A 17,313-nucleotide genomic window follows, 5' to 3' on the forward strand; every position below is an offset into this window, starting at 1 on the left:
TTTACGTACCAAGAAAAGAATGTCAAGATTTATGCTGAACTAGACAAGCGGATTAAAATTGTATGTCATACTCTAAAAAATTGTGGAATATATAAGGAAGCTGCATTGTCCATTTTATCATAATTAATTAGAATAGCAGTTTTACACATAATGAATATTTCATTCCCATGGGCAAATTGATATTACATATATAATGTAATACTAGCACCATGAAAGGTAAATATTACATATATAATGTAATACTAGCATCATGAAAGGTAAATATTACATATATAATAACAATATCATATATATGTTTGAATATAAGTAATTGAGATAATGAAAATAAATTGTGCTTATGTTTAGGAAACATAAATTTAACATAATATAAAATGAGAAATTTATAATCTATACCTATTATGAATAAAATAAACTTGGAAGATAATCTCACTTAGAGTAGAAAAATATAAAAAAAAACGTATTAGGATCTACTAATTATATTTCGATTAAATGGCAAATGGAGAATCAAAATAAAGGTTGCAAGTTTATTAATATAAGTCAAGTTGTTTCCATCAAGGATGTTTTAAGTTGTTTTCAGGAAGGACGTCACTATTTATACTCAAATATTTTGACTAAAAATTATGGTCACAATTTTATTTTAAGGATATTTTAGATAAGTTATACTTTTTTGTTTTTAAAACATTTATATAAAGAGAGATAAAATACAGTAAATATTTTAAGAACAAAATAATACAAATTACCTAAAATACTATTGAAATGAAGTTATGTGGACACAATAAAACTTTTGTTTTATGTCCGAATATTTGGATATATAATACTAACATAATCTTTCACAAAAATAATTTAACTTATATTAACAAACTCCTTTATATAAAATTTAGATTTAAATGGTGATAATAATATAACATAATAACACTGTGAGTAATAATGTATACCCTTACAAAATTAATCTCCAAATTTTCCGTACACCTAAAATGATGAGACATATTAGCATACATTACTGTATAGAAGGATTTAAAAGTTACTTCATATAGTTTTTGAATGGCTTTTTCTACTACAATATTCTTCAAATGGGACCAAAGTGTTCACTTTAAGTGTGGTAAGATTTAGACACGTTTTTCTTCCTCTTTTCCACCACGTGCTTCTTCTTTTTTTCTACAAAAAAAAAACTGTTTTCATGATTTAAATTTACGATCTATGATTATTAAGCAGCAACCTTATTGTTGCATCGACGCGCCTGTACAAGATAGTCTTAGTATGCCAAACTAAATTAATCTCACTCCCAAAAAACAAAGAAGCTAAAACCTTGTAAGACAAAAAAATGAAAAGATTTCCATTGATGATTGATTGCTGAAGGAAAAAATATATCACTGCAAAATAGATTGCATGTATTGCATGCAAAGAATAATGTGTCTATTAAAAAAGAACAAATCATATCTTTAGAACAAGCACAAAAACATCCTTTGTATTCATCACAATTGCTGAGTAAACTCATCTATTTTAACATGTGATTAGTAGTATTGTATCCTTTGCTATGCCCTCCACTTCTATTTAAATGATCCCATTCAGGTAAGTTTGCAGTAGCCTCATTGACCATCTTTACAAGCCTCACCTGCAAAATAAGAAAGAACAATGTTCGTCATTGTGAGAAAAAAGTAAATTTTGTTCTTATTTCATGGACAAAAAATATTTGTGACTATGGTTAAACTTTTTGTCATGTAGATTTCCTAAGATAATGACTATTAGTTGTTTTTAACGGAATAAGAACGTTCTTACTCTGTTCTCTGTTGTGTCGTTCTTATTTTCTTACTTTTGTTCTTAAATAAAAACAAGAATTGGTTGTTCTTAACCAAAGGAAAGGGAGGAAAGAGGTAGATTTTGTGGGAAAAAGTAAATGTTGCAGGACCTAAATAAGAAAGAATGGTGTTCGTCATTATGAGAAAAAAGTAGATCTTGTTTTTATTTATAGAGAGTTGTAATAAATTATAAAATAATGCGTGAGACCCAAATAAAAATGAATATGTTGTTTGTTATGCTTTGGGATAAAGAAAGAGCACTATAGTTTACATTGTTAGGTAATGTTTGGTCCAATGGAATGTTTATACTAATCATCAACACCTCCCTTGAGAATATGGCATGCCAAAGTTAGGTAGAACATGCTCATGCAAAAGATGATGTTTACAAATAATGTCTGCAACCAAACACCACCTCATGGAAATAGCACCATTCCAACATTAACTACTCACCAAGAGGGTTTTGATTAGTACTTTAAAAGCAAGGCACCATGGAAAATGGAAGGTATGGACTTACCACAGTTTCCGGAACTCCGGGAGGGGGTAAGGAAAGGTTTTTGGGAGGAGGAGCCAAAAGATAGAACCTCTTGTCAAAACGCCATTCTCCAAACTTCCCAAATGTCGATTCCCCCTAGATGAAGAAGTAAAAAGGAATCAATATAACCATGGAAGAAAGAAATGCTACATGAGGACTTAACCAAGTATTACAATTTCTCTTCCTTTTGAGTAATAAAGTAAAGAGAAAAGAATGTACCTTCAAATTGTAGTCACATGCATAAGTATAGTGGATGATAAACTTCTTCTTAACATGTTTGTCCCAAGGTGGCTGAAAAAATTCATGTTACAAACTTATGTGATATTTCAGTACGTAACAAATCAATCCTCCTCTTACACATGAAAGAAAGAGCGGAAAATAAAATGAAAATACAAGACTAAATGGTCGATTCAAACCTGCAGCATAAAATCTTTTCGAAGAATATGCTTAACACCGTGCAATGCAGATGCCACAGCATAAGCATACCTTATTTCAAAAGAGAATTAAATCATAAGGTTAGAAATATCAGTAATGTAGTTTGCAGGAAAAGTTATAAAATGATAATAGAATTGTTATAAAAGTTATAATACTCACATTTCTTGTACCCATCCAAAAGCTTTATCAGTCTCTTTATCATATTTCATTCTCAACGAAATATTCACCCATGTTGGAGCTATTTCCTCCATCAGAGACTGATAATAAAGCAAAATTAAGAATATGTTGCTTACATGAAAAATAATAACTTCATATAAGAGTAACACTAACAGTTAAAGCTATAACTAATAATGGAGAGTTCACCTTCTGAATGATTACAGGAGAATTGCCAATGGGATCGATATCAGTAACAGGCCCGTTCTCTTTAGGATAGAACTTCCGAATTATTTTTTCGTTTTCAGCCGGTTCAATATAGAAAAATGGAAATCCAGCAGGTTGGGTTCTAGAGGCCAAGTTAGGCAAAGGATTTACAAATAAGTGATCAGGTTCTGCCATCATAATGTATCTGCAACAATCATAATTTGCATTGCTTCTTATGTTTCATTATCATGAAGTATGGAAAATCCGGAAAACTATAACTTCGAACACTTACTCTTCCTCAATATCTGCTTTCTCCAGCCACTGAACAAAAGCCCATGGTCTATTTAGGACAACATAACCCTGGAACAAAAACACAACACAATTTATAGAACAATGATATTGATGATTATCAGTAGTTTGGAACATATCAAGTTAACAAAAAAGAAAGTCAACAAAATTGCACTTGGAAATGTAAAATCCACTGAAATAAGTGCAATTGTTCCATTGATAGAAAAAAGATGTAAGTACAAAAGAACACTTGTAGAGATTATTCAGCGAAAAACAGCAACATAACTAATCATTTCTTAGCAACTTCCATCTCTATTCTTCAATTTTCCTAGGTGATGAAGCTTGATTATTTGGCACAGACAACACAATACAATGCACAAGGATAGTGATATGTAGATCCAACCAAGGTATATATAAAGCCATATGGTTACACAATCATACAGTCTTTTGTAGTAGCATTAGAAACAGCGAATATGCCACTATCGACGAGTTTGGAATTTCGAAGTGGCCTTGGTTTTTCTTGAATCAAGATGATGCTATGCTATAGATATGATTCTACCATAAATGCTATTTTTTTACTGCATATATCATGTTATGTATATATGCAAAACTATTATGTAAATCAACTATTCCTTTTATCTCATTTCAATGCAATTTTGCCAAGGTTTGATTTCCTAATCACTTTTACAAGACCAACAACAAAAGCTGAATATAACCAAAAAACAAGTTGGAAAAAGCTGAATATAACAAAAAAATTGTGACAGCAAAAGCAGAAAACATATTTACCCTATCCATTCCATCAGGAAGTGGATCAACAACAAAAGTTGGAATCTCATTCATCAATTGGTCTGCATTTCCTGAATGCAATATACGAGTGAACTTTCCCATATCTGATCCTGGCATGTCCTTCACTTTCTTATACCAATAGTACATAATCCTGCATTGCCATTGGCTATAAACATCATCATTTGAAGTCAATGCTACATGATACTTTGAATTAGATTTTGCTGATTCCATCACTTTTCTTCCATCAAAAGATTCTACTGCTACCAAACCTCCATTCTTATTATTCACTATGATCATAGATAACAAATTATATGTTGCAATGGAAAAACCAAGCATCATAATCAGTATAATCAGTGACTTTGCATGACCAATGTTTTTCCTCACAACCATTGTTTTTATTCAAAGTATGAATTCTCTGAATCTCCAAAAGTCAACCAACACAGTACAATTCTGCTATCTGCAATATTTTCTGGTTAAAACTTCATTCATATCATTCTCTTACTTCAAAATCAAACCTGCAATTCATAGTTATACTCAATACATTAGCCACAACAACAATCCTTTACTTTGCTCTACTAGAAAAATCTGCAGCACAGTAATAAAAGTAGTGAAAATTTTGGTCACTATACACAATAACCAATGGAAACGAAACAGTAATAACCAATTGAATCGAGAGTCATGGAAACAGATTTGATATTGTACCTCAATGGAAGGAACCCAATGGAGAAAGACTCAAACTTTGAATGAGAACAGATGCAAAAGAACCCAACTTTGTGAAGGTAGTAAATGAAGGAGGGGACTAATGAGAGAAAGAGAATTATGGGTTTTGACTTTTCAACACAAAGGTTTAGAATGATAAGAAAATATGTCTTAAATATTTGTATGAAAACGAAATCAATCTAGAAAATATATTAATATTTTAATTTTAATTAAATTTAATTTTTAATAATAATATCAAAAACTATAAAATATATTTGTTTGTAATATATTATATGTGTCTTTATACAAGTTTTTTTTGTATTAAAAGTAGAATGAGTGATGATATAATGAGGTGGGGAATAGCGTGGTCAGCAATTGAAGAAAAGGTTGGTGATTGGGATGGATTTGACACAAATCCCAGTCACTGACATTATTCCAATTTGTCTCTTTCTAAACATACAAAACAACTACTTCAATGTAACAAACACTCTATCCTATTCTATGTTGTTTTGTGCATAATATATTCATGTCCATGTTGATGTTGCTTTTCTTTTCTTTGTTTAGGCTTTAATGGTGCTTTTCTTTACATTTTCATTAAAAATAGGAGGGGCAAATGCATTAATGTATCATTTATCATTCATTTTTTATTATCATTAAATTTTCAAAAAATTAAACAATACAAATTAACGGTCTATGATATATTAATTGTATATAAATTATTATACTGCATAAATATTATATCATAAAAGATAAATAAAGGTAAGGTTCATTGATGCATTGAATAGTTGTGATAATTTTTTTGATTTTGTTATTAATGGTAATGTTACACCTTTTCTTTTTAGCCGACAATGGGTGATCTCATTCAATATTTATGATTTATCCAAAAGTAAAATCATGAAAAATATATTATAATCATCGAGGTATTAATTAATTATTTTTGTTCCAAAATAGGAAATAGGTTTAATATTACGATTAGATATAGAGTGTATAATCTGTACACTAACGACAATGTAAAGATTTATACACATGCACATTATCATTCATCCTTTTTTTTTTTTGAAAAGTCAACAATAATTAAACATCAATGATGGATGATACGATGTACACTGTCAGTGCATACATTTTTTCTCTTAGATATATATACTATTTTTATCTACGTGTGTATATAATATATGTATAGTTTTAACCCAAAAAATATATGTATAGTTGAACTGAAATGTTATAAATAAATTTATTAATTATGGGTCTCTATTATCAATCAATTCCAATTATACGTTTTTTACAAAAAAAACTTGTAAGATGGACATATGTCATATATACTTATATAGTTATTCATCAAAATATATTAATTGAATTATATGACATTTAAATTAATGCTTGCTATTTACGTTTTATTAATATTTCAAAATTATAAGAAATTTATGAAAACCAGATATTAACATATGCAACCAGATCATAATATAACATGCAAAATCTGTATTTCAGATGCAATCAAATTTGGTTAATGAAATTAGATATCAATCATAACATTTTTATAGAATTTGATAGTGGTATAATATCATTAGAGTATAACATCTATGTACTGTTATTGTAAAAAATGTAAGTGTTTTCCGAAGTGGATACATTAATGTGGATCCATGTGATTAAAAAAGAAAAGTGGCAAAGTTATTGTCTTGTGTTTAGTTTTTAGAAATTATTATATTCATAAGATAAAACGCATGAGTCCTATACCGTTTCATATAGTACTTGAATTATTTTATTAAATTACATTCACCTCTCACGTACACTTCACATAAGATAAAACATCTCTCAACAAAAAAAAATCTTCCTATGTTGGGCCTAGGCCCAATGTTTCACATTTGTATTAGTTTATCATTCTAATTTAAGAAAATTATCCCACATTGGAAAGAGCACACCTATAATGATGAGATAGTGACAAATAATCATCAATTTTGATATTCATCAATTTAATTTTCCATGAGATTTTTTGCCATAATAAACATCCAAATCTCACATTTTAGAACAACATCCATCTAAGTAAGTTTCATATATATTGCAACATTTTTTATTCTAACTCAGACATTTATTTCTAAATTCTAATATTCCAGTTGTCATTTGTTAAGACTACACCTATAGAGGGACAAGTAGTACACTAGAAGCCATACCAAAATTGAAAAATATATTTTCACATCATTTTATATAGATGGTAAGACTAGTGAATAATGTGAATATGAAGTGATCGATGATATTAATTGATTACCAATGTTGCTTTTCGAGTAGAGATGACAAAATGGGTATTGTTTGCGAGCGCGTTTGCATAGCTCCCATCTTTTTGCGGGCAGAACATGCAAATTTTGTCCATTTTTTCGTTCCCGTTTTGCTCGTCAAGCCCGTGGGCATTTTTCCATTGGGGAATGTGCGCGGCCCAAGAACATATTTAAGGAAAAATTAAAAAAATTGTAATATAATGTGATATGATCAACTTCATATAAAATATCAAAGTTTTTGTTCATTTTTTATCTTCAACTACTTTATTTTATTTATTATATGATTTTTTTTAATTTTTTTAATTATTCAACAATGTCTGTGGGCCACTCACAAGCCTATTAGCCCATTTTAAAACGAACAGGATATTAAATTTTATTCGTTAAGCAAATGCAGGCATGCTCGCGCCCGCTTAAATTATTAAAGACACAAACTAAACGGGTTGAGCCGCCCGTTTTTCAATATCTATTTTCAAGGGTGAGCCCTGACATCATAGTTAGTAAGTTGTTTGCTCATAAGTCATGCATTCAAATATTAGAAAAGTTTAACTCTTTTGAGTCAAACTTGAAGTTGTTCTGTCCAAGAAAAGTTGCTTTCTTCTATACATGATATTCCTAAATCTTGAGTAGAGAAACAATTAATACCTTAATCAGTATCAAGTTTAGATAACAACCGTTTCAATCCTTTCCATGAATTATTTTCAATGTTAGCAAAGGAAATAAATTATCATGTCGTGCCACAAATGAGAGCACATATGTTATAGATGATGTGTCACTCTATGTACCCTTAATTATAATTAGTTGAAAACATATATTTAAGTTAAAAATTTAATAATTAAGTATTTTTTTGACCAATCAAAATTAGTAGCACATAAAATGGTACGCTCTTTTGGGACAGAAGATGTCTTTTCGATTCTATAATCTTCAACATAAGTGTTGGGCTACTCATACATCGATTGTAGACTGTAGGATAAAAAATGATTCCAATACAGTGAATAACGATCATGATATACAGTATAATTAAACATTTAAGCGTGTATATTAAATATAATATGTACCATTATTTGTGTCAACTCTACTATGTTATTATTATTATTATTATTATTATTATTATTATTATTATTATTATTATTATTCTATGATAGCAAAAGCGATCTTAATAAAGCTATGTTTTATGGGGTTCTATCAATTCATTCTTACACTCTTTTTGCAATCATCTTAACATCATTTTAATATTTATACTAACATGATAGCAATAACTTCAAGGGGTTTGGTTGGGATATGCAGTTAATCTAGTTAGGGGATACCACTTTAGAATATGATGCCTTAAAGGGGGGAATATATACTTTAAGGCAAACTGATATTAATAATGTTTTGTTATCTTAAGGGATGGGTTTAAGTAACTCATAAATGAAAATATTACATTAAGAAGTGATATGTTTTTTTTTGTTTCCACAGCTATTCTCACACTGGAGGCAATTATGTCCGAGCCGGGAACATCCACAGGTACGTGGGGCTAACTCTCTCAACAGACATTTTTTCCATCCACAAGACTCGAACCCGAGTTCTTGCTTAAGGAGAATCAAGCATGTAAGAAGTGGTATGTTTAAATAAGTAAAATACGACACATTTAATTGATTCCCGCTCAAACAATTTCCATAAATAACATATTTTAATCACAAATCCGTATTTTTGATTGAACTTTTAAAATAATTTTATAAATAAGACTAAAACAAAAAATTCAAAATAAATTTATAAAATCAACTAGAGTAATAATATTTTAACAGTTGGACGACAAAAATCAAATTTAACTTAGGTTAATTTTGGACCAATTCTACCCATTCATTTAGTTTGGTTCATGTATGAATTGACTCCGGTGAAGGTCGCTATGTCAACCATCCAATGCATAGTTATGTAAAAATAAATCATAGCAGAATTATTTGAACTATTAATAATAAATGTTAGTAATTTATCTAATATTTATTTTGGATCTAAAATAATTGAGTCATCTTTGGGCCTAAAGTAATATGCAATAATAAGATGGAACCTTATTAGTGACATGAAAATATTAGCAATATATATAGGGCCTAAAATAAAAAAATAAAATGCATACTGGGAATGGATAACGCAGAATAATAGTAAAGTTACTTTTTCAGAAAAACAAAATTGGCTATACAGATAATGTTGAAGAATATAATGGTACTCTTTTGTTTTATTGAAGAATATATAAGCATGATGACAAAAGAAAATGCCCTCAATTTAATTTGATTCTGTATGTTTTCCACGTGTCCCGCCATAATATTTTTCACATTTATCATGAAGCAAAAAAGTTGGAAAAAAAACAAAATTATATCAAAAGTGGTTGTTCCACCATCCAACATGAATTATGGGTACAATTATTGTTGTTGCAGATAGGGATGCTCCAAAGACTCAGGACCTCTTCATAAACTGACACATTGTGTCTCTTCATTTGGATATATGCTCTTGTTCTGTTTAGTTTCATCAATCATACTAACACATTCGAAGGAAATAAATATATTTTTAAATATTTTTTATTTATTTCCCACATATATCATCTTGCTGTAGGCAATTTTATCTAAGTTGGATATATGGGGTTAACTCTTTTAGTGGATATTTTTTCTATCCACAAGATTCGAACCCGAGATATTGCTTAAGGAGAATCAAGCATGTCCAGAAATAGATACTCGTTGGTAAAGGAAATAGATATTTAAATAAAAAATAAATTACATCATTCATTATTTTGGAATATAAAAAACTTATATAATAGGAGGATGATTAAGATGATAGATTAGATAGAAGGTAGACGATTTCTTGGTGTGTATATTTTGGAATATAAAAATAAATTATACTAATAATTTATTTTTAAAGAGAGAAGATTTGTTGGTGTTTATATTTTTCTTTGTGGCTCCTATAGTGGCTAAGCTCTAGCTCTGCCATTGCACATGAGTGATTTTAGCTTAATCAAGATTTATGGGTCTTATGTTGGAGTATGTATGATGCAATTACATTAAATACTTGTTGGGAGGATACTTGTTGTTCATGTAAAAAAATGTCTAGTGGAATACTTTTTGTAATAAAGATTATGAGTGTAATATTCATGTATTACCAATATAAAGATTTATATACATTTAGTACATTATCCATTATTAATGTGTATTATTTTTTTGAAGAATCATAATGATTAAACATAAATGATGAATGATGCAGTGACAATACATAAAACTTCTTTAGTATTGGTACATATATTTTTGTCAAAAGACTATTTAAGCTTTTAATTATAAATAACAATTTAAACATGCATTATGTTTCTTTAATTTCACATATTAATGGTTACTTTTCTATATTTTCTCAGTTCTTAATAATTAGAGTTATAGGACCATGACACTAGTCTAATGGTTAAGTAAGGGCCCAAAACTAATCGATGACATTACTACCCAAGAGAATCAACTCGTTCAAATGACAATGATAATGTTATTTTGAAATCTTTACAAATACTTTTATCATTTTTCTACTACATCTTCAAGAAATATAGTATAATTTCTGTTTATAACAAAAAGATAGGGAGCAAATCTAAAAAACTTATTCACGGAGTAAGTAGACTTCTTCTCTTATAACAATGGTGTTACAACGATTTTTATGTAGAAGTCATGATATTTTTTAACGACTTTTAGATGTGATTTATTTATTGTATATAAATCGTTATCTCAAAATATAACTTTTATATAGAAATCGTAATGCCAATATAAGACTTTTGGTATGATTTCTCTACACATTAGTTTCTTATTTCATATAAAGATAATTGCAGTTTTCACTAGTGATATCATTTTTGTTTTGTTGTATTTGTAATCATGTACAGAGAGGTTATATCTTTGTATATGATTGACGAAGACATGAAATCTTATCTTATTTAAGATGTTGAAAACACATGATGCGCAATATTCTTTATATTTCTAAAAACATGCATAATGCCAGACTCTTATATTATTTATATTTCCAATACAAAAGAATGATGTGATGTTTTATTTTTTTAATGGAAATGTAACATCTTTATAATGCTAACATTTATATAACTCTGTCTAAATGTACAATACACGATGTTGATATTCGCACGCTTGCTTTTGCACATATTTACATAATGGAGATTCACGTGAAAATAGTTAGTGATTGATTATTACTATGTAGCTGATATTATTTTCTTATTTTATTTTTAAGCTTTAAATATTTTTTCTCTCAACCTACTTCATATGTAAAGTTCCTAAGTTTCTTATTTCATAATGTTACAAATTTGTTTATAAATTGAATTTTGGATGGAAATTGAAGTAAATGAAAAACTTCATATTCATCTTATAAATATATTTCATAATTTTAAAATTTTTTATTTTATTTTCCCCCTTCAAAATTTAACTTACAAACGAACCCTAAGTTTCTTAAATTGTGCACTGCTAACTTCTTTCTCAAATAAATTTATAAGTATTGTGTGGACAAAAACTATATTGTGTAAATAGTGTACCAAATCAAGGTTCTACCAGTAAATTTTGGCTTTAAATTTATCACATCTACTTATTTTTGTGCTATATCTATAAAAAATTAACTTCAATGAATATATTTTGTACAATTATATCTCTAATTATTCACATTTTTTGACATTGTCGAGATGTCAAATCTTGATAAATGTTATATTACGGTCTCTTTATATAGTAAAAATGCTCAGAAATATGTGTTACCGCTTTCATGAAATAATGTGTCATCAATAGTCTACAAACTAAAAGGGACCATGAATTATTTTTTATGAGATTGTAAGTACCAATAAATTTTATTTTCTTGTAGAAATTATCTCAATTTCGTGTAAAGGTTATCTGAATACACAATATCGATTGACTCGAGTTTTTATTACTAAATTCAACATTGGTTGAAAGCATACGAATCAAGCCTAATTTGGACAATTTTTAGTTAGTTTTTGAAGCAAAACTAAACATAATTATTCAAGATATGAAAAGTGCATGTTAAGTTTTGAGATCCAATATGTGATAGATGAACTACTAATTTAATAATTTGGCTAATCCTCTCTTTTGCGATTAGACACAACTATTATAGTGCGATATTAAAGTTAGTAAAATGTTGAGCTATTTATAAATACCGAGCTGTGTAAACTTCCCGCTCTAAGGTATTTATGGACTAGTTATAATAACTTACATAACATTTATAGAGTATGAGCTAATTTTTAAATGGACATAGAAAATTTATTTCAATATAATTAATATTAAGACCTAATCAACCACATATTCTTAGTCCACAAATTTTGGCTTTAAAATTTTAATTTATGCCTAGACGTTACAAAGTGTTTTCTTTTGTATTATTAAAGGCGATTGTAAATCATCTTTTAGATAATTGTTCATCCCAACAAGTGTCGCTTATAAGAATTGAACCCTTAACCTTTTGATCATGATAAAGATTTAGCAAAGCCTTACACTATCGGATCAACGTTTTCTTGGGACTTATAAAGTGCATGTTGAATAATAAAGTTCACATTAGTTAAATATACGAATAATAATTAATAACAATTTAGAGCTAAATATTATCAATGAAATCTCAAGTTTGATTTCATATCATTACCAACAAAATTTGATTTATATAGGTGGGGAAGTTGGTAGATTTGGGTGTGTAGGAAGAAAAGGAAAGAGTCCTAAAGGCTGAAAGCATTGGGATTCTTCATTTTTTTGGTTAGGTAACCTATGCCCTAACTCTGACTAATATAGATAATAATTTTCTTCACGTGAGGCCCTTCTCTCGCCACGCATTATATGTCTCATTCATGTCTCATTTGATATATCAAGCCAATCATAGAGTTTCATTCATTTAAAAAGAAAAATTATAAAAACAGAAATTAATATTTTAATATTATTTTGTGATATTTGATTGGTCTGAACAGGGAGATAGGAAAATTGTAGGACATGTGATCTTTTTACCCATTATATATACTTCAATTTTTCAGCCTTTTATAGATTCTCTTCATTCCACATATCTCATGGCACGCGCGCGAGGCTACTTTGTATAAGCTTGTTTCAGATTATGAGATTAGATGAGACATGTTTAGAACATTGGGTTAACCAATCAACTCCAAGTCAAATAGTCAAATCAAAATATACATGTCAAGATAATAATGTGTGGTTTAATTTGGAATGGCACAAAAAATTATGTTTTATGCACATCTCTTAAGTTATCTTTCTTTTTGTATATATAAGTTGGACTAAGATCACCTATCTCAAATGGTGTTTCATTCTTTATTTTGAGTAATTCAAAAGATTATTCTTTATTTTTAAAAAATTTCTTTTATTCATATAACAATATGAGATTGATTTAAGACATGGAGTAAGATATTGCTAAAGACAAGTGATTTCTGTTCATCTAAGTTATCCTTTCATTGAAATATGCATATAAATAAAAGTAAATAAGAGAACTAAATAAGTTTATTTGTGGAAAGAGAAAGTTATTCAAATTTGATATTCATTATAAGTTTGGGAATACAAATGCCCCCATTGTCTCTAATGTAATAAAAAAATTTCAAGAGTGTAAAATCTAATGTAAAGATTTATACACATGCATATTATCATTCACCATTTATTTGGATTACTTTTAAAAAAATCAACAATAATTAAACATCAATAATAGATGATATAATGATTGTATATAAATTATATACATTGTCAGTGCATATATATTTTTCTCTTTTTTTAATGTGTAAATTCCATGAAAAAATAAGGGACGATGACGGATAATGATCAAGCCAACTTTAGTTGAGTGAATGTGGCTAAGCTTAACGCCTAACTAAATGATAACTTACTCAAACTTAGTCCAATAAGAAAATGAGTTATTCTAATAAATTCACTCCATTTCATGATAACTGGCTCAGAGGCAACTCAGAAACAACTCAAACTTAATTAATAAAATATCAACCTATTAGTGAATCATAAAATTAAATGTACTTGCGCATAACTTTTCAACTAATCATACAAAACTAAAATATAAAATATTTTATCAACCTGATTTTTTTTGGTATAACCAAATGTATCTTTTTATGAATACATATTTTTTATTTTAAGATGTGTATCATATATACTTATTCATTTTTATTACTAAGAAAATATAAAGTTAATATATATTAAAGACATATTTTACTTTTATAAACAATGAGATATAAGGAGTGCATAGAGTGATATTCATCTTGAGACATCAAATGTAGCTCCTTATTTACTTATGAGTAAAAGAACTAATTTTTTTAGAATTCTCAACAAAAATCATTTTTATGAATCAAACTTTTCACAATTTCATTTACTTAAAATTCAGTAATACATTACATTACAAAATTAGTCTCTTCTTCCTAAAAAACCTGATGAGTTAGGAGATTTATGGCTTACTGTTAACCAAATTCAACATTTTCAAAAGAAAAAAAAGACCGAAAAGCAACCTAGTTTTAAAATTGTAAACATTTGGGGAGAAGACACAATATTAGGATAAGCACAAGATAGAAATGCGCGTGGGTGGGTGGAACACCCCACTTTCCCCAATAGGGATCAATTGTCCACATTTTATATCGTAGTCTAATAAAAAGTTATCATATATTTATAAAAAATAATAATATAAAATAATATTTTTATGTTATTTGATGGTATATGATTAATTTCGGACATAAAAACATATGAGATAGAGGGTCGTGGTTCCACTTTCCCATCACCCTATGTTCATAAATACCACTTACTCTCATCCACTCTCTCTAACAACAACAATCATGTCTCGTCATCGACGCCAACAATCACAAGTCCTTCCACCGGAGATTCTCTCCGCCGACGAAAACCTTCCTATGTCATTTGACTTCTCTCAGATCACTTCCAATCAAGAAACTAGTGGAACCACTACACCCACCACCACCACCACCACCACCACCACCCAAGGCTCCAAACAGACCCCTCCGACGAATCCTCCTCCTCCGGCCACCACAAACAAACCGCCGCCTGCCAAATCACACTGAATATCAGTGTCTCCGCTTCTTCTGCTGCACTTTATTATGTCTATGTCTTCAATTTTCTTGTTTTTTCTTCTTCATGTTTCTTTTGTTTTTCACATAACAGTAGAGAACGAAGCTCATGTCTAGTAGCTAGGTCTTATAATGCAATCATCTTGATCTATCTATGAAATGAAAATGACTTCTTTTTATTTATTTATTTATTAGTAATGGTTATATGTTCTCTGCATAATATTAAGATTGTTTGCATTGTGATTTGGAGTTCATCGGCCGGAAACAATATATTTGTCGGTAAGGTTGCGTATATTTATTCTCCCGAATTCTTTTTCAATGTGCCACGTTTTTCTTGGTTAATTGGTTTTATGAGAAGTAGTCTTCTATATAAAACATTTTTGCTTTAACAAATATTAGTACTTCTATATGTAGGTTCGAGTCTCCCAAGTTTTTTCTTCTTCAATAATAATTACGAAAGCAAGAGGTTATTCCGTTAATGAATTTGGATCTAAAATTTGTTGAAAGTTTTTCAAATTGATCCCATGCTACTACTACTACTGAAACACACTTATTATTTTTGCATCCCCTTCATATATTGCTTGTTTTTTAGGGGATTTTCAAATAAATTGTGACATTTATGTCTCATCACTTGTAATTTATTGAAGTTGAAAATTTAATAAATAATTATTTTTTTGACTAATTATAAATGGTGATGCATATAATATTTCATTTTATGAGATAGAAGATGTATTCTCGTTTTTTATGGTCAATATTCAACAAATAACTAAATGTTGAACTAAAGAATTACAATGGTCCCTTTCATTGGTTCAAATTGATAGTGACTATAGTATAGTATCATATGCTTTCTTTTCCATGTGGGTGGGTCATATTAAAAACATCACATATATAATAGTTATTACATGTGTTATAATTATATTGATTGATTTCACAAACAATAATACAAGTGTCTACTTAAGTAATAACACTTAAATATGTACCCAAAAAAGAAATAACACCTAAGTTTTCTATTTTTTTGAGTCACAGGAGTAAACATTTGTCATTAAATCTATGAACAATTAATATTAGAATATAAAGGTATTAACTTTTTCAAGTCATCATCAGTTTTTTTAAGTGATTATTATATACAACTATATTTATATCTAACTTTTAATCACAATCAATCATCCATATGTAAGTGTAATGTCAAGATTTATTCTCCTTACTTTCCACATAAGAGGCCCACTTATGTAATAAAAAAAAAGGACTATATAAATATAGTATAATATATGCATCATGTGTTTAATTTATGAATCGAAGAAGATAATATTGTCCCTTGGATGCTCTTAGTTTCTTGAACTAGATGAAGTGCTGAAGGTTTATATCCTTCTGCCTATTTTTTTTTTTTTAATTTTGGGTAAAATTCATGCACTATAGTTCACTAGATTTATAAAAATAATATAAATCTTGAACTTTTGTAATATAATATTGATTAGGTTATCATTATCCTAAAATCAAATCTGAATATAGTGGGAAGTTACAAATGTAAAATTCTCAATAATTCATTTTTCAAGCAACAGAGACAGACCATATTCCATTTCCTATGTCCTTGTATATTGGATGTCTCCTCCATATGTGAAGTATCCTGCTACTAGCTAGAAACTCCAATTCAATATTCATATGTTACATTATATATTATATTATGAATAAATATTGAATATTCAAGAATGTGGAGTTATTGGTTGTAATTATTTTCTCACGGGTGATACTTGAACCTACAATATTCTTCATTTTATCTTTTAAACCTTTCACTCTAAGTATCACACAACTTAACCGTATGACTTCTCCAGTTATTGGTATTGGTGAAGGGGAAACTAATTTGTTTTGATGTGTGAGACATTTGGTAGGAAACTTAAGTTAATCTATTCATGATAATTTTGACAAATTTTTTATATACATTCCTTCATTATACGCACCAAATAAATCCATACATAGCATTAGACTTGGGACTTTGAGCCACGAGTTTCATAAAATGAAAATAAAAATTATTGGATGGTTCTATCCATTGTTTAAAACGGGATAAAAAAAATAAATGAAATTCATTGATGGAGGCCACGAGTT

The 17,313-nt window shown here is 28.7% G+C and overlaps 1 protein-coding gene across 1 annotated transcript; it reads right to left on the reverse strand.

Annotated features, from left to right (window-relative positions):
- On the reverse strand, window positions 1,338-5,009 carry LOC109356829 (hydroxyproline O-arabinosyltransferase 3-like). The gene is made up of 9 exons (XM_019600391.1): window positions 4,900-5,009; window positions 4,198-4,712; window positions 3,416-3,483; window positions 3,127-3,328; window positions 2,923-3,020; window positions 2,745-2,814; window positions 2,548-2,619; window positions 2,311-2,424; window positions 1,338-1,612 (listed from the first exon to the last, which is right to left on the reverse strand). Exons 2-9 carry the CDS (start codon window positions 4,585-4,587, stop codon window positions 1,496-1,498), a joined length of 1,131 nt encoding a protein of 376 aa, XP_019455936.1. The 5' UTR covers window positions 4,588-4,712; window positions 4,900-5,009; the 3' UTR covers window positions 1,338-1,495.

Source organism: Lupinus angustifolius, chromosome LG09 (genome assembly GCF_001865875.1).
Source record: "Lupinus angustifolius cultivar Tanjil chromosome LG09, LupAngTanjil_v1.0, whole genome shotgun sequence".
Lineage (NCBI taxonomy): Eukaryota > Viridiplantae > Streptophyta > Magnoliopsida > Fabales > Fabaceae > Lupinus > Lupinus angustifolius.